General features: G+C 35.1%; 2 protein-coding genes and 1 pseudogene across 2 annotated transcripts; 2 read left to right on the top strand and 1 right to left on the bottom strand.

Moving 5' to 3' along the window:
* The first annotated feature begins 52 nt into the window (after nucleotides 1-52).
* LOC125837320 (uncharacterized) lies at nucleotides 53-10,392 on the top strand. The gene is given in 11 exon segments (XM_049516463.1): nucleotides 53-116; nucleotides 231-428; nucleotides 5,575-5,673; nucleotides 5,676-5,740; nucleotides 6,117-6,215; nucleotides 6,351-6,419; nucleotides 6,489-6,629; nucleotides 6,735-6,824; nucleotides 7,162-7,329; nucleotides 10,040-10,115; nucleotides 10,187-10,392. Coding segments are annotated over 11 exon segments (1,182 nt in total). The 5' UTR covers nucleotides 53-67; the 3' UTR covers nucleotides 10,315-10,392.
* A 9,203-nt stretch (nucleotides 10,393-19,595) lies between these two features.
* Nucleotides 19,596-21,435, bottom strand: LOC125837335 (protein FAR1-RELATED SEQUENCE 5-like; annotated as a pseudogene).
* Nucleotides 21,436-25,030: 3,595 nt separating this feature from the next.
* On the top strand, nucleotides 25,031-25,992 carry LOC125837334 (uncharacterized). The gene is made up of 3 exons (XM_049516473.1): nucleotides 25,031-25,246; nucleotides 25,403-25,618; nucleotides 25,927-25,992. The coding sequence occupies exons 1-3, from the start codon at nucleotides 25,031-25,033 to the stop codon at nucleotides 25,990-25,992; spliced, it is 498 nt and encodes a 165-aa protein (XP_049372430.1).
* Nucleotides 25,993-27,306: the final 1,314 nt, after the last annotated feature.

Below are 27,306 nucleotides of genomic sequence, written 5' to 3'. Positions count from 1 at the left end.
GGGACAAAAATGTAATCCTCTTACATAGAGAAAAAGAAGAGCAGAATTTGCTTGATGATCAACAGTAATGGATATGCTCTTGCCTTCACTTTCTCTTTCTTACCCTAAAGTAGCAGGTACTCCACAACACATTCTACAACGCTGAACATCAAAAAATTAATAAATTAACTGGGGTTTTGTATCCCAATAATGTAAAGACTAAAGAACATTTTCTGATTAATATTTGTTAGGTAAATGGCAAAATTGTAGAAAATTTCTGGGTACCAATAGGGTCGCTAGAATGTGTGCATTTACACCTTCGAATTCGAAGAAGAAAACAGTATGGATATGGACGGAGAACAAGCAAGTAATGACAGCTGCCGTGGAGAGAGGCTGGAATACTTTCATCTTCCCTTCCAATCGCCAAGATCTTGCCCTTGACTGGTCTTGTAAGTTTTTCTTGTCTTCCTGCACTTGTTGCTCATTCCAACATTTAAACACATACACCCATTTTTTATTTATCCAATATTTACTTGCTACACCCCTTAACAAAACAATAATTAGAATGACACTTTTATTTTATTATCCATTGAATATAATAAATTCAATACTTTGGAAAATGACTAGAGTTACTAATAAGGTTAAATTAGTAACTTAGTGATCGTGGACCATGTTTATTGGTTGTACTACTTTAAGGTTTTGGTGGAGCATTTATATTGAACAATTTTATTTACCGCTTTCATACTAGTTTTCCAATTCTTTATTTGTTTCTTGCAGAATATTCAACTGTCATTAACTAACCTAATATAAAGGTTTGAGGTATAGACGAGAAAAATACTTTTATTCACGTACAACCTTCTCTTTAAATAGAGACAATACAGAACTCATAAGGTACATTACAAACAGAAACTTAGAGTACAAGAAATTATTGAAGTCCTAAATAGTAAAGATGACTAACTACATATATCATCACATGGCTGAAATATAGGAAACTAATAACAGACTCCTAAACAAAAGGATAACATCTATTATCTGTTAATATGCCCCGCAAGTTGGGGGTGACTGGAACAAGACCCAACTTGTGAAAATGGCACTGAAAAGCCGTATGTGGAAGAGCCTTGGTGAGGAAATCAACGACTTGATCAGCAGAGTGAAGGTGACTAACCTCAAGTGCCCTTCTGTTGAACTTGCTCACGAACAAAATGAAAGTCAATGACTATATGCTTCATCCTACTGTGAAAAAGAGGATTAGCACAAATGTAAGTGGTGCTTAAGTTGTCACAGAAAATAGTTAGTGAAGCAGACAACGATAGGTGAAGACTCCAAAGCAAACTCCTTGCCAATTGACTTTAGAAACAACATCAACAATAGCTCGGTACTCGTACTCGGCTTCCGTAGATGAGCGGGAGACAAACTTTTGCTTTTTGGAAGACTAAGAGACTGGTGAGTTCCCAAGGTAGACAACATAACCCGTTGTTGATGTTCTATCTTGTGGATTTCTAGCCCAATTGAAGTCGGAATAAGCAAGTAAATGGTTTGCTGGTTCGCGAATGAGCTGAACTCCCACTATGCTTGTGTGTTTCAAGTAGCGCAACAAACATTTGGTAGTTTTCCAGTGAGACACTTCTGGATTGTGCATAAACTGAGACAACTTGCTCACAGCAAACCCGATGCCAGACCTAGTGAAGGATAGGTAGTGAAGGTTACCAATGACTCTTCTGTATAGAGAATGTCAACTACTGAATCAGCGAAGGTGTAGGTTGATGTCATTGGCGTTTGAATACCCTTGCAATCAGTCATATGCAATTCCTCCGGAAGATCCATGACATATTTTTGTTGTGAAAAAAAGATGGCAGTTGGCGTGGATATCACCTCAATACCCAAAAAATAATGCAAGAGGCCAAGATCTTTGAGAGAGAATCGTAGGGAAAGTGCTGTGATTACGGACCTGACACTTCCTTGAAAACTGCCCGTAATAAGTACGTCATCAACTTATATGAGAATGTATTCAATAACACCAAAATTAGGAAAGATAAACAAAGATGAGTCAGATTTTGATCTAACAAACCCAATACTTGTCAAGTAGGTGGTGAGCTCGGTGTACCAAGCCCTAGGAGCATGCTTAAGTCCATAGATGACCTTTTTGAGCTTGCAAATGTATGTTGAATGTTGAGAGGACTCAAAACCAGGAGGTTGCTGCATGTACACGTCTTCTTCAAGACTGCCTTGCAAAAAGGCATTATTTACATCTAACTGATGAATAGGCCAGGAGCGTTGAGCAGCTTTGCTTTCATTGCTTCCTGCCATTGGGGATAGAGTTGTGCTTGACGGAAGGAGCGTGGAATTGATTTTGACAAGAAAGTTGTTGGGTTTGAGGCTATTTGTTTTTGAGCGGGTAACCATTGTGTGAGAAAGGGTGTGTGGTTGCGATAGTGGCGGGAGTTAAGGGGGTTGGACAGATGTGGTAACTGTAGAGTTCCGACCTCTATAGGTTCTGGTGATGGGTGGCTTACTGGTTGTTATTGGAGAAAGAGGAACAAGAGTGGATTGAGTGGGGCAGGGAGAAGCAGAGGTACTTGCTGGATTGTTGAGAGAAGGTGGAAATGTACCTGAGCTTGGCGATGCCGCTGAGGGAGGACAGAGAGAGACCTTTGAGCACCCGTAGACAATGACTGAGGTAGTTCAAAACAATGTGGCTCTGCTGGGATATCAGAAATTTTCAAATGCTGATTTTTATAATTAGAAAAAATATTGGTAAAAGGGTAACTAGTTTTAAAAATACTACATCTCTAGAATGATAAACTTTGGAGGTGGTCGGATCAAAGCAATGATGGCAATAATATTTATTTGAAAATCTCAAATAGACACAGGTCTTTGATTTCGAATCAAGCTTATTTTGTGCATATGCTTTTAACCATGAAAAACATAAACAACCAAAAATTTTGACGTTGTCATAATTTGGTGATTCTTGAAATAAAAGCTCGTATAGACACTTGTCTTTTAAATTTGGGGTTTTCATTCTCTTTATTGGAAAAGCAGCTTGATGACATGCAAAACTCCAAAAGGTGGCTGGTAAAGAGGCTTGATGCATTAGAGTTTTGCAGTCTTGACAACATGGCGATGTGGTCTTTCAACTACAACAACTCTTTGTGGCATATAAGGTGGGGATTTAAGTGTTCAATCCCCTAAGATTTCAAATAAGAAGTTAAATTATGAAATTCACCTCCTCCGTTGGTATAAAAAGATAATACTTTTGTTCGAAACTGACATTCAAGCAATGAATGTAGTAGTGTTTTGAAAACATCTAAAACCTTGTGTTTGGACTGAATCGTGTGGAGCCACATGTATTTTGAAAACTAATCCACAAACCAAATATAATATCTTTTCCTATCGATGAACAAAACTGGTGACGGGACCCATAAATCACTGTAAGTAATTTGGAGAGGCATGTGACTCTGTAAAGAATTTGTTGAAAAAGATTGCCCGTGGCTTTTATTGGATTGACATGAATTACAATTGGAATGGAGAATTCATTTAAAAACAAATCTAAAGTAGCGCGTGTTGGGTGCCCCAAATGCTAATGCCACAAAACTAAAGACACAACCACATTGCATTGCGGTTGAGATGAAGAAGGATTGTCTAGCGGCCACTCACAAAGGCGCCCTCTACTCCGCTCGTGAACTAACGGCGCCCCCGTACTCAGATCCTTCACAAGATAAGAGAATGGAAAGAATTCAATAGATGTTTAATTGTCACAATAAAATTAAGAAATTGAAATCAAGTTACTGGAAATGGAAGGGGAGCAAAGTATATTGGATAATTGAAAGCTAGAACCCAATGCAGATGAATCAGTGTTACCAGTGTAAGAAATTGGTATGGTGTTACCATTTCCCATAGTGATTTGTTCTGGACCATTGTAGTCAGCAACGTTGTTGAGACTGTGGGTATCCGATGCAACATGATGTGTATCCCTAAATCGACTATCCATGCAGTAGATTGCTGCATGTGTTGTCTAGCAAAGTTGGCCCGTGCCTGAAAAAGATTATGAGACCGAGCACAACAAACATGAGCAGAGTGTCCAGGTCGGTTACATAACTGACACTAAGTTGACTTCTTGCGAATTGGTGCGATGATTGCACCCTGACTCAAAACGTTGCTGTAGTTGTTTGAATGCCTATTAGTGTTGGTGGCACTGGTCCGCGTTTGAGAGCTGGACCTTTAAGCAACAACAATAGTAATAATAGTGGATTGAGGCGGAGCATTGTGTTTGAGGAAAATCTCGTGATCACTATGCTTTTCAAACAATTCAGCATATGAAATTGGGGTGTCATGTGCTCGAATTGCTGCAGAGATTTCGCAATATTCTGGTCCAAGACCAGTGAGAATCTTGACAATGAGTTCGGCATTGGTGACAGGAGCTCCTGCAGTCGCAAGCTCATCACTGAGATCGAACTTGGTTGAGATAGTCTGTTACAGGGAGACTCTCTTTCATGACACGATTGAGGCGATCTCGCAACCTGAATATGCGAGTTTGTGACTTATTTTCATAAGCCATATGGAGGGAATCCCAGGCTGCATTGGCTGTGGTTGCAGCGGCTATAATGGCAGCAAGAGTGGGATCTACTGATGCTAAAGTTGCGTTTTGATTTAACTGGTCCTGACGAAACCAATTAACATAATCGGGGTTGGCAATTGTCGGGTTGTTGTTGGTGGTCTCAGCAGGAGCAAGGATAGTCCCATCTAGATGGCCATAAAGATTGTGTCCTCTCATGAGCATGGACACTTGGGCCTTCCACAGTGAGAAGTTATGGCTGCCAACAAGTCTAATCGTAAGCTGGGTAACTGAGTTGAATTGAACAATGGTGGTAGTGTTAGTTGCATCAGAATTGGTAACTGAGGGTGCCATTGGTGGTGAGTGGATAATAAGAAACTTAGAACTCTGTGTGGAGAAGAAAAACTCTTGATACCATATAAAGGTTTGAGGTATAGAAGAGAAAGATACTTTTATTCACATACGACCTTCTCTTTAAATAGAGCCAATACAAAACTGATAAGGTACATTACTAACAGAAACCTAGAGTATGGGAAACTATTGAAGTTCTAATTAGTAAAGATGACTAGCTACATAAATCATCATATGGCTGAAATACAAGAAACTAATAACAGACTCCTAAACAAAAGGGTAACATCTATTATCTATTAATACCTAACGGGCTAAATTGATAACGCATGTCCTTGACCGCATATAAATTTAATTGTACTGTGTTCTCGGTGAACAAAATTATCTTTTGATTTTCTAAATTGGACTAGTAAAAGTGGACATCTATTTTTGGTACACGGAGGGAGTAGTTTGATAACCTATCTTTGTGCGAGTTTAGTTTCAACTTTTTAAAGTTTGAAAATCCAGTTCAAGATTCAGTGTCAGGGCATGATAATGAGAAACAAGAGGGATTTTCCTGATTCTAACCCCATACATGCTTTCTTTCTGATTAACTATGTATACTGAGCATGGATTTCCATTGTGCTAATCGAATCATGTTGTTTTCTACAATGTTTGATTGTGTTCTGCTACATTTCTGGTTCTATCACATGCAGCAATTGCAGTGATATATCCTCTCTTTGTTGAAGAGGGGAGACTAATTGATCATGAGCATAAGAGCGTTGCTGCATTTGCTGAGATTTCTTCCCCTCAACAGTTGAACAGTTTCAGATATCGGAGGAACAGGCAGACAAAGTAGTTGTTAATCTACTAGATTGGCAGGTATTCATTGCACATCTCTTTCACAATGTTATTTGCTGTCGTAAGATACTTTGCAAACTGTCACCACACTAATGGAAAAACCATTTCTAGATTTGTAACAATAATTTCTAAATGATTTTTTTTTTCAAAAGCTTAACCTTTGTAAGTTGGTTGCATATCATCATCCGATCAACAATCAAGCAACGATGCCTCAATCCAAATCAGTTGGGGTGGACGAGTTGGTTTCTATGTATTACTGTATTGTATTTGTCTGGGTTCATCTGGATGCTCTCTCTAGTTGTTAATTGGCTAATCCTTGCATTGCTCCAAGTACATTAAATTCTCCATCTTATACAAGTCCACTTGAATTTCTGGTTTATGTTTGTTCATTTCATAGGTGATACCTGCTGAAAACATTGTTGCGGCTTTTCAAGGCACTCAGACAACTGTACTTGCTGTCTCAAAGACCCAATCAGAAGCTCAAGTCTTTCTTGAGGTAGTATACTAGGCTGAACTTTAAGTCATGAAGAAACTAAAGTCTCACACAAAGTAGGGGATATTGTGGTACTTAGAGTGGTGTTTTGCTATTAAGAAGCACCAAGTTTCACTTCCATCTTTTCTGCTTTGCTAGGCCTTGGAACACGGTTTGGGTGGTGTAGTAATGAAAGTTGAGGATGTTGGCGCAATCCTTGAGCTGAAGGTAGTGCCTTCTCAAAAGGGGATTCTTCCTTGTGAAGAGTTGGTTTTTGATGTCAGTTGTCATTGTTAGGGTTATTTTGATAGAAGACGTGATGTGGACAGTCTGTTGAACTTGACGAAAGCCATAATAACTCATATTCAAGTGACTGGAATGGGTGACCGTGTCTGCGTGGATATCTGCAGCCTCATGAGACCTGGTGAAGGTCTTCTGGTTTGCTCCTTCTGTCCTGTCTATTTCTGTTTGTCTACAATTTGCAAATAGTCTTAGTTTTTGGCATTTCAATTTCATTCTTACTGCATAACTTTTGTCCCTTAGGTTGGATCCTTTGCAAGAGGGCTTTTCCTTGTTCACTCAGAATGCTTGGAGTCAAATTACATCTCTAGCAGGCCTTTTCGAGTTAATGCGGTGCGTCCCATTTGAAGCCATTTAAATGTTCAGTAAACGATCGAAAGGACAACAACTTTAACTTGACAGTGAAAGTATCATTTTTTTATTTCAATGTTTCGTTAGCATTTCTGGTGGTTTGCCAAACAGTTATCTCCACAAACTGGATCTTAGTGCTAACCTCTAGAGAAGACATTTCTAGTATTACCATAACTGCATTTTCCCCTTGTGACTTTTATAAGTTTTTGTTCCAGATCCTCAACCCCAATTCTTTTTGGTGTTGAATTGCGTTAATGCATCTCAAACTATAATGTACAGCCAGTGGTCTTCAGTATGACAATTCTTTGGACTTTAGCAGGGGCCTGTCCATGCATATGTTGTTGTTCCTGGAGGAAAGACTAGCTATCTCTCGGAACTCAAGTCTGGGAAAGAGGTCATTGTGGTTGATCAAAGGGGTATGCAGCGAACAGCAATTGTTGGCCGTGTAAAGGTAGAGGCTAGACCACTGATCCTTGTGGAGGCAAAGGTTTGTGAAGCTTTCCATCTCTGCTAAAATTAAAGGTTCTCTGCCTTCTTTGCTTGTTAGTGTGATTTTCTTGCTCGTGTAACTTTGGCATATTGTGGCTATGGATACAAGCATAATACAACTATTCATCATAGAGTATCTCAAGTAGGAAAATAGAAATCAAATTAGCTGGACAAATGTGATTTGACAAGGATATCTGTCACTACCCAAGACTACCCCTAGACATGACATGGTACCTAGAATCCCGAGAGACTCTAAGTGAACCACATGACATAGCTTGACACTAAGAAAGCATACATAATTGAAATAGCAAGGAAAGCGGAATAAAGTCTCAAATGATACTTTCAAAATATAGGGATAATATGAATACAGGACTTATAACTGGGAAGTAATAATGTCTGAATAAGCCTCCACTATGTAAGTGAGTCACTCGGACAAGCCTTAGCTCACTCGAACAGTTAAATCTGAAATAAAGTCTGAAATGATCATAAAGAAAACAAAAGTGGTATGTCCCTAAACCATGAGAACTTATCAATACTGAACAAAGCTAATAAGAATATACTAACCACACATCTGATGGGAGCATCAACACCTATATTATAAGTCAATATAGGCACAAGAATGAATGCGTTCAGTACTCAGAATGTATTGTGTATGGGAAAATACATAAACATGGCATGATAATGCAAAGATCAAGTAAACATAGCATTAAATTGATGATTTGATTCTGAAAACATAGTACAAGGTCACACATTAGTCTATAAATCATAATAATAACATATGTAGTAATCATAAGCTTTTGTGGGAGATACCGTAAATAGACATAAATCATGTGAGCTATAACATGGAGTTCAGTTTACTGCTCCCACAGCGAAAAGAAAGTGCCCTACTTCCCCAGGTAAGGACCATAATCATGAGCTTAGGTGGATCCACCAGCTAAAGTCAATTAAGGCAAAGTCCTAATTGGGCACGTAGTTCTGGACCTGGGTAATCACCATTAATCCAACTCGGTGCTAAGTAAACTCCCAACGGAAGACATGCATAATCATATTCATATTCATAATCTTTGAAACAATAAGAATTTAGTAATACCGAATCATCATACAAATCTCACAGTCATACGAATAACTCATTTAGAATCATGATTTCATAACATACTCTTGAGACACTTATTTGAAGCATCTAAATCATGATATTCATACATAATGGGAGATACTTTAATTGGAAGCATCAACATTTCATAAACACTTCTTGATACTTTATCCTTAAGCATCCTTAAGCATCCTTGATTCAAAAATCCTTCCTAAAATAATGCATGCTTATCAACATAGCTTGAATCATAATCATAAAATACTTGCATAATATGGGTTCATCAGAATATTATTGAAAAACATTAAATTATGATCAAATCTCTCATATTATTGAAAACACTAAATTATGATCAAATCATGCATAATATGGATCAATCATGAAGAGTAAACTTAAAATCAATTGAACCCATAAGAAAATCATGGAACCCTAGAATTGGGTAAGAATCGTAATTGGAGAAATTGAGGTTTCTTTGGGACTCAATTGGTGAAGAAGGACCCATTGATGAAGTTCCCACATACCTTGAGGAAAACCTTAAGTGAAATCTTCAATGGAGATTTGAAATCCTTGGAACCCTAGCTTTCTTGGGGAAGAAGACTTGAGAGAGGAATTTTGAATTTAGGAGAATCAGAGTGAGTGTGGGAGGTTAGGGTGATTAGGAATCCTTTAAAGTCTTCTAAATAGGCTCAAAACTACAAAGCACAGGAGTTAAAAGAGTAGGAAAAGACCCAAATACCCTGACTAAAAACTGGCAAGCCACCCTTCACGGGCACCATCCACGGGCTATGAATCCTTCGATGGTCTGTGGACCCTCTTGTCGTGTCGAAGCCCAAAACTTCCAGCTTTCTGATCCTTCATTCCACGATAGGGTCTACGGCTTATGGATACTTTCACTGGCCGTACAACCCTCCCATGCAACCATCCTTGACCAAAGTTCCCTGAAGTCTAGTGGCATGGTCTACGGACTCACCCACGGTCCATAAAACCAACCATGGCTCGTGAATCCCAACTGTCCTGTCACCCCTCATTTATCAACTTTCTGAACGTTGATCCGTGGACTGCTCTACGGTCCGTACATCTGTGGTCCACGACTTAGAGATTTCAATTCCTCAGGCTCCTTCCACGGACCGTGAAACCTTATACAGTCCGTGAATGCCCTCATGGAAGCCAAACCCAGCAAATTTGCACCAGATCTGAAACTCTTTACTTCCAACTGAACACATACTTCCAAGGTGTTACAATATCTTAGCTTGTTCTTTCTCAAAAAAAAAAAAAAAAAAAAAAAACAAGAAGGAAAGTTGCAATCTGCAAATGTTGGTGTACGCCTGACATACTTGAAGTATTTAACTTCTGGGTGAGACTTCTTGTTCAAGAGTAAAAGAATTGAGCATAAGGCATGCGCACACCAGCAAAAGAACAAGTTGGAAAATACCTTTAGGTAGCTCTGTCGTATAACTCATTGAGTTGTTCATAGTACTACTAGTTTCAGCATCTGCAACTTGCAACCTTTTACGTGAAAATGAAGAACTATTATAAAGTTTCGCTGACTGGTTTAACTTTCAACCAGTTACATTTGTCTATTTGTATCTCTAATCCTAATTTGGAAATGGCAATCATGCAGGTAGAATCTGATAATGAAAGCTATTCCATTCTCTTGCAGAATGCGGAAACGGTTGGATTAGTCTCTCCCCTTCATGGTAAATAATCTAGTCGAAGGAGCTTTCTCTTTTTGCTCTTTCTGTGGTTCAACATCCCTATCTTTATGCAGGTGAGGGACATCAGCGTACAACAATTCCAGTGACCTCACTAAAAGTTGGTGATGAGGTTTTGCTTCTACTACAGGGAGGCGCTCGACATACTGGAATAGAAATTAAAGAGTTTATTGTTGAGAAATGAGTTATTTTCCGCACATTCACACATTTTGCTGACAGATGAGTGGCCTTAACCTCTTAATGATGATACAAATGTATCTTTACTAAATTCCTTAATTTTGTACCCAAAAAAGTTGTCAAATAAAACAACTTGGCTGACATGTTGATAGAAACCGAGGTTTTTTCTAGATAAAAGCAACAGAAAATACAAAGAGAGACACAAGTATCTCGTAGAACAATAGAAAGTACAAAGAGAGACAAGTATCTTGCATCTCTTAGAACAACCTTTTCTACATACAAAAGATATATCAACACATGTCTACTTATTCTAGTTCTCCTATTATATAATAGATAACTATATCTACTTCATAACTATTTAGAATAAGGATAGGTAACTTCTAGGAACTATAAAGAACTGTCAAATAACTCCTAATAACTGTAAGTAATCGCTCAATGCTCCATGCATGGATGAAATCTCTTGGAATTTGAGAAGATGCAAATCATTATCTCCTCCTATCTTTCTTCGCTTCTTCCTCCTTAAATAAATATGGAAGATATGTGCCTTATTACATGTACTCAAATAGGATTTTGATTTTTGATTATCCTTCTAACTCATTTCGATTATGTTGAATGAGGGATACTGTATAAATATACCCCCTGTTATAAAATAAGTATCAATGCTAAGATAACAAAAAAGATGGATGAGAAATAGTAGGTGTAGTATTTTTCTTTTCACTTGTTCTTGCTTCTTTCTTTGTTACAAGAAGAGGGGGTATATAGTTGTATATACTTGAGCACCAAGTGTGATACATGGATATCTTTTTGGCATGTATACATTTTGAGCACCAAGTATATCATATAGCTAACTAGTATACACCACTTAACATATTATGTGTATAATTAACTTACAACACATGCCATATTAATTTGGACATCCATTTTACATTACTCCCCCTTGGATGCCCATATAAAAGAAAAAATAATAGTGGAAGAAAAACTATAGTAATATGCATAATTTGTTGTCTCATTAAAAACCTTATTAGGAAAATCAGTGGTATAAAACCTTGGTTAAGGAAAAAAGAGTGCAATGCGTATTTACTCCCCCTGATATCTAGAAGATGACACATTCCGATCTTGTTTCTCAACTTCTCAAAGATTGAAGTTGGTAATGCCTTGGTGAGCATATCTGCTAAATTATCACTAGAAGGAACTTGTTGAACATTTATTTCATCCTTCGTCTTAAGATCGTGAGTGAAAAAAGAATTTTGGTGATATATATTTGGTTTTGTCTCCTTCGATGTATCCTCCTCTTAGTTGAGCTATACATACAACATTGTTCATATATAATTTCGTTGGAATCTCTTTCCTCGAAGGAAAACCACATGTTTCCTAGATGTGTTGAGTTATAGATCTCAACCAAACATATTCTCGACTAACTTCATGAATGGCTATTATTTCTGCATGATTTGAAGAAATATCAATCATAGTTTGTTTTGTTGAACACCATGATATGGTTGTACCTCCATATGTAAATAGATCGACCTCTATATGGGTTAGACAAATATCATGCATCTGCATAACCAATTAATTGTGAATCGGACCCTTTTGAATAAAATAGTCTCATATCTATGGTTCCTAAAAAATAGCTGAATATGTGCTTAATACCATTCCAGTGTCTCTGTGTTGGGGAAGAACTAAAAATATATTTGGTCGAGAATTATAAGGAAGGTACATCAATGCACCAATTGCACTAAGATATGAGGTCTCATCGCCAACAAGTTTTTCATCATTTTCATGAGGTCAAAATCTATCTTTATTAATATCAAGTGATCTTACAATCATTGGGGTACTTAATGGATTTGCTTTATCCATGTAAACTCTTTTAAAAATAATTTTGGTATATGTCGATTGATGAATAAATATTCTATTCGTAAAATGTTCATTTTGTCCTTCCAAGATCTTTCATTTCAAATTTCTTTTTGAGACATTCTACTGCCTTTGAAATCCCTTCACGAGTTTCACTGATATTCAAGTCATCAAACATATACCGCTATTATAACAAATTCTGATCCAAACCTTTTAATAAATACACAAGGACAAATTGAGTCATTCTTGTACCCTTTCTTTAATAAGTATTTGCTAAGGCGATTATACTACATGCGTCCTGATTATTTCAATCCGTATAATGATTTTTGAAGTTTTATTGAACAAGTTTCCTGAGAATCTTTATACATTTCAGGCATTTTAAACCCTTCATGATTTTTCATAAAAATGTCGTTGTCTACTGAGTCATATAAACAGGTTGCAACGACATTCATTAGATGCATGTCAAGTTTTTCATGAACTTCCATATTAATAAGATACCTGAAAGTGATTGCATTCACCACATGAGAATATGTTTCTATATAATCAATGTCAGGTCTTTGTGAAAATCGTTGTGCCACAAGTCATGCTTCATATGTTACGACTTCATTTTTCTCATTTCGTTTTCGTACAAAAACCTATTTGTACATGACAAGATTTATACCTTCAGGTGTTCAGAATATCGGTCCAAAAACTTTGTGTTTTTCAAGCGAATCTAATTCAACTTGAATTGCATATTTCCATTTTGGCCAATCACTCCTCTGTATACATTGCTCGACAGATTTTGGTTCATAATCCCCATCTTGTTGCATTATTTTAATAGCAATATTATAAGTAAAAATATTGTCGATAATTATATTATTTCGATTGCACATTTTTTTCCAATGAGACATAATTTATTGAGATCTCTTCGTTATTTTCAGGCACTTGAACCTCTTCCAAGGTTTCATCAATTATTATGTCTCCTTACTCTTCTTGAGTAGGTTCATTTATATCATGACCATTTGTTCCTTTCCTTTTTCGAGGATTTTTACTTTAGAACCAATCGGTCTATCATGTTTTAAACGTGCTTTAGACTCATTTGCATTAATTAATTAATTGTCCTACCGAGACATCAACTCGAGAATATGAGATTTAGTAACTCTTGATAAGTCAGTAAATGCTTCTGGCAGTTGATTTGCAATATTTTGCAAATGAATTATCTTTTGAACTTCTATTTCACATTTATTTGTGTGAGGATCTAAATGAGATAGTAATAATGTATTCCAATCTATTTCCTTTTTCAGTTGCTTATTTTCTCCCCCTAATGTTGCGTATGTTGATTCATCAAAATGACAATCAACAAATCTTGCCGTGAATAAATCTCTAGTAATAGGCTCCAAATATTTTATAATAGAAAGAGATGCATACCCAATATATATCCCAACGTTCTTTAGGAACCTATCTTTGTACGTTGTGGTGGAGCAATTGGAACATATACCGTACATCCAAATATTCTAAGATGGAAAATGTTTAGTTTTTGATCAAAAGTCAATTGTAATGGGGAGACTTTATGATAACTTGTAGGCCTAATCCTCACAAGACTTGCTGCATGCAAAATAGCATGACTTTATAATGAAATGAGAAATTTTGTTCTCATAAGCATTGGTCTAACATTTAATTGGAGGCGTTTAAATAATATATCTGCTAGACCATTTTGAGTATGAATATGAGCGGCCGAATGCTCAACTATTATCCCAGTTGATATACAATAATCATTAAAAGCTTGGGGTGTAAATTCACCAACATTATCGAGATGAATCTATCTATATATAATAGGAGAAGTAAAAAGTGTCACATGTCATCACCATAAAAATCTAATAATTACTATTTAAAAAATAAATAAATTAATAATAAAAATAAATAAAGTAAAAAATTATTGTAAAAGAATATGTAACTAAAAAGAAAAAATGTAGATTTTCACAAGGGAATTGGGTAGTATTTTTATTTATTTTTTCAGTTTTTTAGTTTATTAAATTCTATTCCGATTGTAGTAAAATAATTTCCCACAGTTAATATAACTTTAAGTTTGAAAATCTGAAATCGCAAATAACTGTTACCATATTTAAACGTACTTAATTATCTTATCCATCTTCAAACCAATCATTCATTGAATTCACCCTTTAATAGTCACTTTCAATTTTCTTCCATATTTTCTCATTCAATTTCAATGACACCAAAGTCATAGAAGCAGGGGTGGAGCCACGTAGGCTCGACACCCTTCGTCGAAAAATTATACTATATATACACGTAAAAAATTGACTTTATATTGGTATATATAAAATTTGAACCCCCTAAAATAACAAATTGATGCGTAGTGGATTTGGCAATAGCATGTGCAATCCTACTCTTTGTCCCGGTTCGAATCCTTGCTAATATCATGAAGGTCTCCAAGACCCAAGTTTGAATCCCTCCTCTACTAACTTTTTTTTTTTCAATTAAAATTGAATTATTTCCTTAAATTTTAATACCTTTTCCTTGTAGAATAAGACTTCCTTAATTTAATACTTTTTCTTGTGGATTTTTTTCAATTAAAATTGAATTATTTCCTTAAATTTTAATACCTTTTTCTTCTGGAATAAGATTTCCTTAAATTTTAATACTTTTCCCTTATGGAATAAAGTTTTCTTTCTCTATAAATAGGAGACTCATTTACCCAAATTATATCACAATATTATTAAGAATAGAATCTCAATAATTCTCTCTTTGTTTTTTCTTCTCGTTCTCTTATTTTATAACAAAAATAACCAACTTAATATTTTAGTTTCAAGTTTCAATACACATGAGGAATTATTATAATAGAGTACCAAAAAAAAGTTCAATTTCTCTAAGTCAACCAAATAAAGAAACAACGGTAGATCAATTAGAGATGTTGTCACATTCTTCTCAAAAACAAAGTATTGATTTAAATACTCTAAAAATGACTTGCAAAATTGAATGGATGATGAGTTTTTAGACGGTTGTATAGTGCCTTATGTAGAAAAGAAAGTATTTCATACTATTTCTAATGAGTCTATTATAAAAACGTTTTAGGTTATGAAACCTCGTCAAGTATAATTGTAATAATATATTTAAATTATGTTTTCAATAGTAGTTTATTTTCTTTATGTTAGTTTTGAATTATACACTTGTAATTCTATTAAAAATATTCTTATATTTAATTAAATATTGCTTAACTTGATTATTTGTTTTGGTGATTTAAATCGTCGTTTTTTTTAAAAAAATATTACTATTAAAAGTTTGAATACCCTTCATTAAATTCCTAGCTACGCCACTGCATAGAAGAGTCAGCAGAAAGAAGCCATCAAAGGAGAAGAAGACCACCATAGCCGAGAAAGCTTTTTCGGAGAATAAATTGAAGGCCGAAACTAAAGTGAAGTTGTGCTTCTTAAGAGTGAGAGAGACAATGAAGTGAAAATTATTTCTTGACAAATACTTAGCATAACGATATTTGAGAATATTCCCGAAATATCTTGTATCTTTTTCTTTTAATTCCTTCCATAGACTATTGTCTCATGGATATTTTTAATTGAAATTCAGTTAATTCGAAATACTAGGAATTATGCATATGCTTCTATCTCCTAATGTGTCAGTTTATACATAAGCAAAAACTTAAGTGAATGTCTAACTTCCCATTCTGAATTTCATGAAGATTGATAGGTAACAACACGAATTTTATGTTTCATTTTCAAAATTACCATTAAGAAATAAACTAAATAAAATACCATAATATGCATCAGATCGATTAGGAATTTATGATAAATCATATATTGTTGTTAGCCAAGATTGAAGCATCAAATAGACCTTATAATCATTCTGTAACTCTTTTGATGCAATTATATTCTTTCATAATTATGTCAACATATATAAAAGAATGTTACCTTAGAGTTTAAGTTTTGTGCACCGTCGGTGTATGAAATTTCTACATCATGTACTTTTAATGAAATTTAACCATAGTAACTTATTTTAATAAAATAACAATAATTATAAAAAGAAAAAAAAAGAATATCAACAGTTGAGTCCTACTTGGATTCTAATCATATTTATTTCCATAACTAAATTGTTTTCTTTCCAAAATTAAATACAATATTGAGCTTTATCGTAGGTTTTCCCAGGATCATGTTTGTCTAGTTTTTTCAAAGCATCAAAACTTGTGAATTTGCTAAGAACAAATTTCACATTTTAAAGTACATTGTCGTCGTCTCCATTTCTCTTGCTTAACTGGCTGAATCAGATATGGCTAGCTCTAGAGTATCTGCATTCCAATTCCAACTATATTCATCCTAGAAACCTCAAGTTATGTAATGGCATCAAGTTAGGTAATTTTGTTTCGATTTGCAAAGCATTACTGGAAGCTTTTTTTCAGATCTTGGTTTCAAAGGGAACAAGCAGAAATGTAGAGATTTGATTTGATAGTGTTCTATGGCAAGTCCTGCTTCATGTAATGGTGTTAACTGGTTGATGTACTCTCAGCTAGACGGGTATCTGCTAAGTGTCTTTATCTGATCTGACTTGATTTCAATTTCAACTAACGTAAGGTGCAGAAGAATTCTAGGCAAAGGTTGAAAAGACAATTAATGTCTCAGGCTCTCAGCAAGAGCTAGAGGGAGGATATATTCTCAGGTTAATGAGCTTCAACGGACTAGATTGCCTTCAATATTGAAGTTGAGCTCATTCAGTTTTCATTCCATTACTTGTAATTCAATTACTTTGAAAATAAAACTAGAAAATTGTCCGAAATTCTCTTTTATTATTGAAGCTATGTATGTGCAAACAATGAGAAAGAAGTTATTATCTTGGTGTGCATACATAACCAGAAAGGTTATAGATTTATTGATCTTTATATTCCTGTTACTTATGTCGAAGCTGACGACATGAATGATCTAGCTCGTTTGGCTGATGAGTATGGTTCAGGAGAGCTCTGGCTCACTGGAACAGAACACTATTATTGAGAACTGAAGATGTTCAAATGCAAGTATCTCTGCAAGGCTATTCAAGGAGCTTGTTGGTGTGCTGAAACCGGTTATCTAGGGATTGTGGAAAAATTTGCTCATGAGCTTGGGTAAAACATGTTCCATGATCTGCCAACCAACCAAAAAGCAAAACTAAATATTTCAGCGGCATAACATCTTGGTGCTGCCTCTGTATTTGATTTTGCCGGGTATGAATTTGATGATGTACTTTCTTAATCAAAGGATCGTGTTTTATCTTGGATCTTCCATTAAATAATGTCATTCTGCTAGTTTTTTCAAAACTTCTGCACACCAATTTTGCAACCTATCTAGTGCTTCCTTACTAGCCTCATAAGAGATGCTTGCTTTTGAACTTCTTCAGTTATCTTCAAGAAACTACTCCATAAAACTGGTTACTAGTAGTACTAATAATGTTTTGTTCCACAGTCAATCAGAGCTCTCTTGAACCATACTCATCAGCCAAACGAGCTATGTCATCAACATTGTTTGCTTGGACATGACCCATTGGAATGTGAAGGACGATAAAGTTGTAGCCATCTTGTTTCTCTGGAAAAAATTTCTAGACTATCTTATGATTTATGTCATATTTCTATCTTCACAATAGTCAACAACGATGCATATAAAGATCCTCTTATCCACTCAAACAACATGTATATTATATGGTGTAAAAGAAATGGAAGATGATTCGAAGAGAAAAAAAAGAGACATTTTATGATTTCAAATATAAATGTGTTCAGAATTTGTATAATTGTATGATATGAAATGAAATGAAATTTTATGCAAAATATGAAAGACTGAAGTTAGAATTTATGTAATGTATTACGTCCAGATCTTTGTACTTGTTCTGGTGCCATTTTGGAACTATTTATCAATAAAAACTTATTGGATACGTGATTTCCTGTACATTTATGATCTTTAACATCTATCTAGTGTTTTACTATTTTTGAAACCTGAAAATGAAGAGGAAATTCATAGACTGATGATACTATTAGCAGCTGGTGAGAGAGGAGGAAGAGAGAAAAAGCTCAACAAGTCAGTGGCGTAGCCAGGAATTTAATGAAGGGTGTCAAAACTTTTAATAGTATTTTTTTTTAAAAAAGACGATTTAAATTACCAAAATAAATAATCAAGTTAAATATAGGAATATTTTTAATAGAATTACAAGTGTATAATTCAAAACTAACATAAAGAAAATAAACTACTATTGAAAACATAATTTAAATATATTATTACAATTATACTCGACGAGGTTTCATATCTTGAAACGTTTTTATAATAGACTCATTAGAAATAGTACGAAATACTCTCTTTTCTACATAAGGCATTATACAACCGTCTAAAAACTCATCATCCATTCGATTTTGCAAGTCATTTTTAGAGTACTTAAATCAATGCTTTGTTTTTGAGAAGAATGTGACAACATCTCTAATTGATCTACCGTTGTTTCTTTATTTGGTTGACTTAGAGAAGTCAAACTTTTTTTGGTACTCTATTACAATAATTTCTCATGTGTATTGAAACTTGAAACTAAAATATTAAGTTGGTTATTTTTGTTATAAATTAAGAGAACGAGAAGAAAAAACAGAGAGAGAATTATTGAGATTCTATTCTTAATAATATTGTGATATAATTTGGGTAAATGAGTTTCCTATTTATAGAGAAAGAAAACCTTATTCCATAAGGGAAAAATATTAAAATTTAAGGAAATCTTATTCCATAAGGAAAATGAATTAAAATTTAAGGAAATAATTCAATTTTAATTGAAAAAAATTCACAAGAAAAAGTATTAAATTCAAGGAAATCTTATTCTACAAGGAAAATGTATTAAAATTTAAGAAAATAATTTAATTTTAATTGAAAAAAAATAGTTAGTAAAGGAGGGATTCGAACTTGGGTCTTGGAGACCTTCATGATACTATTAACCACCAAGCTATTGAACTTTTATGTTAAAATTACGCATGTTTATTTACTTAATTGAATTCAAGAAGTCAAAATAATTACAGAAAAAGAATACAACCATGCGGGGAATCGAACCGGGACAAAAGGTAGGATTGCACAAGCTATTGCCAACTCCACTGCGCATCACTTTGTTATTTCAGTGGGTCCAAATTCTATATATACCAATATAAAGTCAAAAATTTACGTGTATATATAGTATAATTTTTCGACGAAGGGGCCTGTGCACCGAAGTAGTATCATTTTCTTGCGAGTTCCCTACATTAACTATCATGTGTTTGTGTTTCCTAACTATTTATCAAAACACACCTCGAAATTAATGAGTCTTTTTTTAAGTAGCAAAAAATCTTCATATACCTCCCAAATACAAGACAATCAATCTCTAAAGGGTAAAAAGAACAGGAAAGCAAACAATAAATCCAAGTACACTATTTTTTTTATAAGAAACAAGTCAGCAACAATTAGAATTCAGTATCTACTTAATCTTCTTATTAGGCCTCAATTGGTTGTTGTGTCCACACTTCTTCTTGCGGCAATTGACAACACGAGGATGCAACCGAGCATAGCACTTGCGGCATGTCATCTTCTCCTGATTGTATTTCTTAGCCAAAGCCATCAACGGTGGTGGCTCAATGATTTCAACACGAAACGTCAGCACCAGATGTAATCAGAAACCTATAAAGTATGTAGTAAAAATATTTTTTGTTTGATGAGGATCAACCACACAGTAAAAATAAACAAAAGATAAGAGACAATCTCATATCCAACAGAACCTGCTAGACAAGGAATCTATTTTGTCTAACTCAAACAAGAGATGATCAAGTAACTAGAAAAAAATCAACCATGTAGTAAAATCATATACACTAGCAAACTCAGTTCATTGATCAACATGCTTACCTGTTGATTATGTCCAAATACTAATATTGTCTTTACACCATAAACACATCAAAATAAACTATGAAAGGACTATTTAGAATTAAAAAACAGAGAAAAACTAATAAATCTAAATCTAAAGAATTATTTCTTCCTCTTTCCTTCTTATTCTCAAAGCTCCAAATCTTCTATCTTTTTACTCACTAACTAGGACAACATTGTTGGAATGGAGTTGAAGCCGCTTTCATCAAATCCTGATAAGAGAATAATAATTCATCAACACGTATCTTATCATGTAAACAATATATAAATGACATGATTAAAGAAAGAGCAATTCTTACCGTAAATGAGGTGGCCTAAGCAAAGCCAGCATTCTCAACATATTCTTGATAAAATTCTGAATAAGCATTAATGTTTGAACTACATATGAAATTTTAGAAGTTATTACAAAATTAATCCCAATAGAAATAATATGCATCATGTTAAGTGAAATTACCTTGTTTCCTTTCTCTTAAGTTTCACACTTTTCGTTTGCCTTTTTTGCTTTGAGAAGAATTTCTTTTAATTTTTGGAGAAGAAATTTTTTTGGTCTTCTGAGTAACTTCTAGAAAACCTCTCATCCTCAAAGATCTCGGACGCCCTTTAGTTGTTGCTACCGGAGGGTCAAGCAAAGTAACATCTTGACTTTGTTCACATGAGTTTATTTTCCGATCTTTCTCACTAACTTGACCACCTGATACACAATCTTCCTCAGATTCATAAGAAAGCTCATCAAGTTCTCCACACAATTGCAATAATCTTTGATGCGCAAATTGATAATGTTTTTCAGACTTTGTAGCTCGCTCAGATAACCCAATAGAATGCATCATAATGTTATTAAACCCCAAAGTAGAAGGTTTCAAAGTTTGTGTTACAATAGAGGGGTCATTAGCTTTTTCTTTGGTTGCGTTTCTTGTCCATTGATCTAATAATAATAAATCGGAAGTGAGTGAATCTGGTTTTTTTATAAATACCATTAGTACATGTCTACATAGAATTCACATGAACTCGAACTTGTGACATGAACAAACAACTCTTTTCAATGCAAGATCCAGACCAACGATATATGTTGGCCTTTGTCTTTGAAGCTGATGGACTTTATAGATGTTTGCTCCATCTTTAACCTCAATCTTTTCGGCAATAAATTTTTGAGATTGAATTAATTCTTCTTGAAAAATCTGAAACATTTTTCTTGTATATTCCTTCGCTGCTTCATCTTCCATAGGATGCAAAGTTTTCAAGATAGGTCTTGAATGTTGTCTTGTAATCCTTCTCCCTTACTTTATCATATCTAGCGTCAATAGCCTTATCATATGCACCACAAATGCACTCGTTGGAGTATTATAATTCAAATAATCCTTTAAAAATTTGTTCATACTCTCACTTCTTTGACTTGTCGACATGCCTGCACAAAAAGTGGTACGCACATATGCCAGTATCCAGCCTATCTGGTCCTCTTTCCGTTTTGCCTTCTTAGATTGGTTCTAAAAAATGTTTACTTCTTAACCTTCGTGTTTAATCTGTCTCGAAATAGCACCCTCTATTCTATTAGTTGCACTCTTGTCTTGATGTCAGATTGATGCCTTAAAAATGCTAAAACATGTTGGTTCTTTTTCCCCTCTCCATTGCTTGAATTTTTTATTTGTTTTTTGCTTATTATTCATGTTTAGAAATTGCGCAAATTTTTTATCATAGGATGTTGTACTATGTTGCTGTTTAGTTCATACCCAAAGTATGTTTTAAAATTCTTTAGTATTATAGGCTTATTGTTCCCCTCTAATTGAATAAAAGCAATGTCCATACTCTCTTATTGTTTGAAGTATGTTATATGTTAGGAAGGTCCGTTTATTTATGATACTTGGAGCTATGCCTAAATTGGTGATTCACTTGTTCTTTTTTTTATTATTTATTTATTTTGCTGCTTGTTGATCATCGTTAGTGGAATATATCCTCTCTTTTTATACTCATTGATGGTTCATTGTTTAGTCTGAATGTCGTCCAGAGATATAGGGTCATTAGTTGGTTATGATTTAGTTATTTTGGGTTTGCAATCCTAGATGAGGTATTAATTTATTTAGTGCTGAAATTTGGCATCTGTTTAAATTTGACTATGGTTATTTCTTTAATTGATTAAAGTCATTGAAATGTCATTCATATCGATATCCATTTAACTAAGCTTTCTCTTATTTTCTAGAAATAACCCTTCTATTTTTTGTTCAAATCTGAAAATAATGATAATATATTTATCTTAATTTTAATTTGTTGTTTAGCGTAGTCTAGTAGTACTTGGTATTATCGCCCGACAACGCCTTTCTTTGTAGATGTTACATTCAGTCATGCCCTTTTGCTTATATTTCGCTGATTTCTTTGGTCGGATACTGAATTGGCCTCGTCTTTAGTCATTTGATGTATAATCATGCTATCTTATTTGCCCAAGATAAATTAGTCTGCAGCTGGCTCCAACATTTTGGCTTTTGACATGATATTAATATCTTTAGGTTTCATTAAATAGAGTTGTTTGACCATAGCATGTTTGACCATAGCATGAAGTATTTTATTTGCTATTTATGCAGCATGTGTCCTCTCCATATTTTCAGTAATGTTGATTGTTGGCTTTGTATTCCTTATAATATAATATGTCCATAAGTATATGTGTTACCGTTTAGTGTCACAGATTGTTTGGTAATTTTGTCATATTTAATTTGGCTTATTTAGTCTCACTTAGAGTCATGGGTTTTGGTCTAATAACTGGGTTTGATCGTGTTCTTGATTTTGAATTTCTTAAGTGGCTTTCACTTCAATGGAATTTTGTCTCGTTTAAGTTACGTCTCTTTATTTCATTATTTCAAATGTTAATGGTGTATCTTTCTTTTGGTTGTTGCATGTGATTCTACTTGAGTCCATTGAGGACTCTCTTCCATTCTTTGTATCTTGAGTTTGGGCCTTAAGGCCCAATTTTCCCTTCATCGAGTCAATTGGGTCAAGTGGAATCGAAGAACAAGTCCTCGAAAATCGGTGTACAGATCCCTGAAAGCCCGCATACATGCCGTCTACACAAGAACATACAGGAAATTGAAGCTGAGATACGCGAATATACAACAGTATACACTAAGTGTATATACTATGTATATGGCATAATTAGGCCCAAAAGCTCATCCTTTATTTTGAGTTGTATTTTTTTATCTTGGGCATAAACCTTAGTCATTTTACTTGCTATCGTCTTGTTAGTTTAGGGCAGGTGGAAGATGGGCCTTTAGGCCCAAAGAAATAAATTTCAAAACTTAGTTTAGGACAGGTACAAAGATGGCAAGAATTGGGCCAAAAGCCCAAAACGAGATTAGGCCCAAGTACTGGTCCAGGCGGACAGAGAACCAGACTTGGGCCCAAACTTCCTTCTTTACTTCATTATTCTATATTTGTTTATTTGCCGTTACTTGCCTTTAATCTTAAGGTTACAACAATTTAATTTTCCCGATAGATAGCCATTCTAAACTTTTTTTTCTAAAAATTAATTAAATTAAGCACTCACTTCCTTTGATCTTAAAATACAATCTTATAAACTATTGCACTTAGGTAATATCTTAATGTTCCCCCTTTCCCTCCTTAAAATGGTTTCAACTCTCAAAATTGTTCATTCTCTCAACTTTATTAAGTCAAACATGCTTCTTTTCTTAAAAATCAATTAGCCAAATAGTTAATTACCGGATAACCGCGTGTTAGCGGATGTTCTAGGTGCTTTAAAACCCTACCTAGAACATTAATATGAACCTCGACCTCCTTTAAATATTTTCAATTGATTTCTGTTTTAATCGTTTGAAAAAATCAGTTTTCTTAATTTTCCTTCAAAAATTACGTGGCGACTCACAAAATCAGTCAAATAATTATTTTTTAAAACAGTCACGTCAAGCCGAAGCACTTGACGGTGTTCAGATTTCTGCTATGTCGGATCAAATAGCTAAACTTACAGCGGCACTAGCAGAGTAAGAACGGAGAAGAGTAGCTGAACAAGAAAGCATGAGTAAGACCATTCAGCAAATCAAAGAACAAGTGATGAACCTTGCTCGTCGACCTACTACTTCGGCTCCCGATGGCACCGACGATGAGAGTGATGAGGATGATTATGTAGATCCCACTCCCTAGTTTAGATCTCTGGCCATTTATGAACTTTTTGAAATTTTGAAACGAATTTTCAAAAGACTTTATAAGTCTTTAATATGTGGTTTAGATACTTTTAAATGTTATTTTAAGTTTGTTGTTTTATGTTTTGTTTAGATTGTTTATAATTGTGTGTGTTTGATTGGGCTGAATAGTGTAGAATTGAATTGAATTGCATTTGCAGGTGGGCATCATTCATGACCTAACGACTATCCCTCTTTCGAGGAGGGAATCACTTGTTGGATCGAATCCAAGGATAGGTTTGATCGATAGTTTCTGCTGTAAAAAATAGTGCAGGAATAGCGACGGACAATGTGGTTTCGTCCGTCGCTTTTCTGGGTTTTTATTTTTTTTTAAATCCCAGAATAGCGACGGACAACGTGGTTTTGTCCGTCGTTTTTCAGGATTTTTCAAAAATAAAATTTCCAAAAAAACGACGAACACCTTTTGTCCGTCGCTTTTCTAGAATTTTCAAAAATAAAATGTCCAGAAAAGCGACGGACAAGGTCCTTTTGTCCGTCACTTTTCTGGGATTTTCAAAAATAAAATTTCCAGAAAAGCGACGGACTGCATCGCCTTTTAGAAATAAAAAAAATTAAAATTAAAATAAAGCGACGGAGTCCGTCGTTTTTGTTAAAAGAAATCAAAAAGCGATGCAGTCCGTCGCTTTTTGAAAAGCGTCGAGCTAAAAAGCGACGGAGGTGACTGCGTCGCTTTTCCGTCAATTTTGACCAAAAAAGCGACGCAGTCCGTCGCTTTTGGTCGTCATTTTTTGACAGTTTTTTAGTAGTGCTTGTTCGTGTCTGGTTGTCTCGCCTATCAAGTAAGGAGGGCAATGAAGCTATGTTGATAGGAGATACAGACATAGCCAGGCTTGTGATCCACGGGGAACAAGCTGAGGAAGATAAGCTGAGAGATAGGGAAGAGTTCCAGAATAAGAAGGTTAAGACTACATGTCGGGACAACAAAAAGCTGGAAATGCAAACCGGTCATCTTTTCAATAAAATCCAATTGGACCTGCTCTATCATATGCTAGTTCACTTGCACCAAAGAACAAAGGTGAGTTCTGAAATCATAATTCTCATAACATTAGCTAGACCTACTAAATGTCAAGGTAGTGTGGCACAATGAGATAACTAGACTCCTACATGTGCTATGTGTGGTAGAAACCACCCAGGAGCGTGTCATGATCATGACTCCACTGGTTGCTTCAAGTGTGGTCAAGCAGGTCACTCAATGAGAGAGTGCCCTAAGAACAGGAAGGGGAGTGGTAATGGGGGCAATAGAACCCAATCTTCTTCAGCGACTCTACGGGCTCTACCAGACAATGTTGCACCTAGAGGAGCTACTTCAGGGACAGACGAAAGAGCAAACCATTTGTATGCCACCACCAGTCATCAAGAGCAGAAGAAATCACCAGATGTTGTGACTGTATGATCAAAGTCTTTACTTGTGATGTATAAACATTGCTTGATCCAGGTGCGAGTCTATCTTTTGTGGCTCCATATGTTATTCTAGGTATGAACTGGATTCATGATTTTTATGCCTCAATTGATTGTAGAACTCAAGTAGTTAAGTTCCAGTTTCCTTATGAGCATGTTATAGAGTGGAGGAGTAGTTCAACAGTGCCTAAGGGTCGTTTCATTTCATACCTTAATGCCATAAAGTTAGTTTTTAAGGGGTTTATCTATCACTTAGTATAAGTTAATGACTTTAATGTTGAGACACCCCCTATTCAGTCAGTTCCAGCTGTGAGTGAGTTTCCAGAGGTCTTCCCAAATGATCTTCCTGGAGTCCCTCCTTAGAGAAAAATAGACTTCGATATAGATATTTTTCTTGATACTTGACCTATTTCTATTCCGCCATATAGAATGTCTCTCGCTGAGTTGAAAGAGTTAAAAGAGAAATTGAAAGACCTTCTTGATAAAGGTTTCATTCTACCAAGTGCCTTACCTTGGGGCGCTCCAATATTATTTGTAAGGAAGAAAGATGGTTCTCTTAGGATATGTATTGATTACCACCAATTGAACATGGTTACTATCAAGAATAAGTATCCCCTTCTGAGAATTTATGATCTTTTCGATCAACTTCAGGGTGCCACTTGTTTCTCTAAGATAGACCTCAGATCAGGCTATTACCAGTTGAGGGTAAGAGAAAGTGACATTCCGAAGACAGCATTCAGGACCCTTTATGGTCACTATGAGTTTCTAGTTATGTCATTTGGCTTGACTAATGCTCCTACAACGTTCATGGATTTTATGAACAGAGTATTTAAGCCATATATTGACATGTTTGTTATCATATTCATTGATGAAATTCTAATTTACTCAATGAATGAGGAGGACTATGTTAATCATCTCAGAGTAGTTCTCCAAACTCTCAAGGATAAGGAGTTGTATGCCAAATTTTCTAAGTGTGGGTTTTGGTTTGAGTCTGTGGCATTCTTAGGCTACATTGTATCTGGTGAAGCGATACGAGTTGACACTCAGAAGTTTGAAGTTGTACAGAACTGGCCTAGAGCCACATTTAGAGCTGATATAAAGAGCTTTTTGGGATTGACTGGTTATTATGTAAGGTTTGTCAAGGGGTTCTCGTCTATTTCATCCATGTTGACTAAGTTGACTTAGAAGAAAACAAAGTATCAATGGTCTGAAGCTTGTGAGAAGAGCTTTCAAAAATTGAAATCCTGGTTAACTATTACCCAGTATTGACCCTACCAAAAGGTACACAAGGCTTTGTTATGTATTGTGATTCATCCAGAGTTGGACTTGGTTGTGTATTGATGCAGAATGTCAAGGTTATTGCTTATGCCTCCAGACAACTTAATATTCACATGAAGAATTACCCGACTCATGATCTAGAATTAGTTGTTGTAGTATTTGCTTTGAAAATATGGCGTCACTATCTCTATGGTTTTCATGAAGATGTGTTCACCGATCACAACAGTCTTCAGTATGTATTCAGTGTGAAAGATCTTAATCTCATAAAGAGAACATGGTTGGACTTACTCAAGGATTATGAAATGTTGTTGCTGATGCTTTGAGCAGGTTGTCTATGGGTACTACTGCCCATGTTGAGGAAGGCGAGAAAGAGTTAGCCAAAGATGTGCACAGACTTGC

The sequence above is a fragment of the Solanum verrucosum genome, unplaced genomic scaffold, assembly GCF_900185275.1.
Source record: "Solanum verrucosum unplaced genomic scaffold, falcon-dt-bn FXZP01000130.1, whole genome shotgun sequence".
Classification (NCBI taxonomy): domain Eukaryota; kingdom Viridiplantae; phylum Streptophyta; class Magnoliopsida; order Solanales; family Solanaceae; genus Solanum; species Solanum verrucosum.
The sequence above is the reverse complement of the archived record's forward strand: the minus strand, read 5'-3'. Positions and strand labels throughout refer to the sequence as shown.

Coding starts and splice junctions, on each gene's coding strand:
- LOC125837334 (XM_049516473.1), top strand. CDS start 25,031: ATGTTGATAGGAGATACAGACATAGCCAGGCTTGTGATCCACGGGGAA. Junction 25,247..25,402: donor ACTTGCACCAAAGAACAAAG/GTGAGTTCTGAA, acceptor GGTTGCTTCAAG/TGTGGTCAAGCAGGTCACTC. Junction 25,619..25,926: donor AATCACCAGATGTTGTGACT/GTATGATCAAAG, acceptor CCCCCTATTCAG/TCAGTTCCAGCTGTGAGTGA.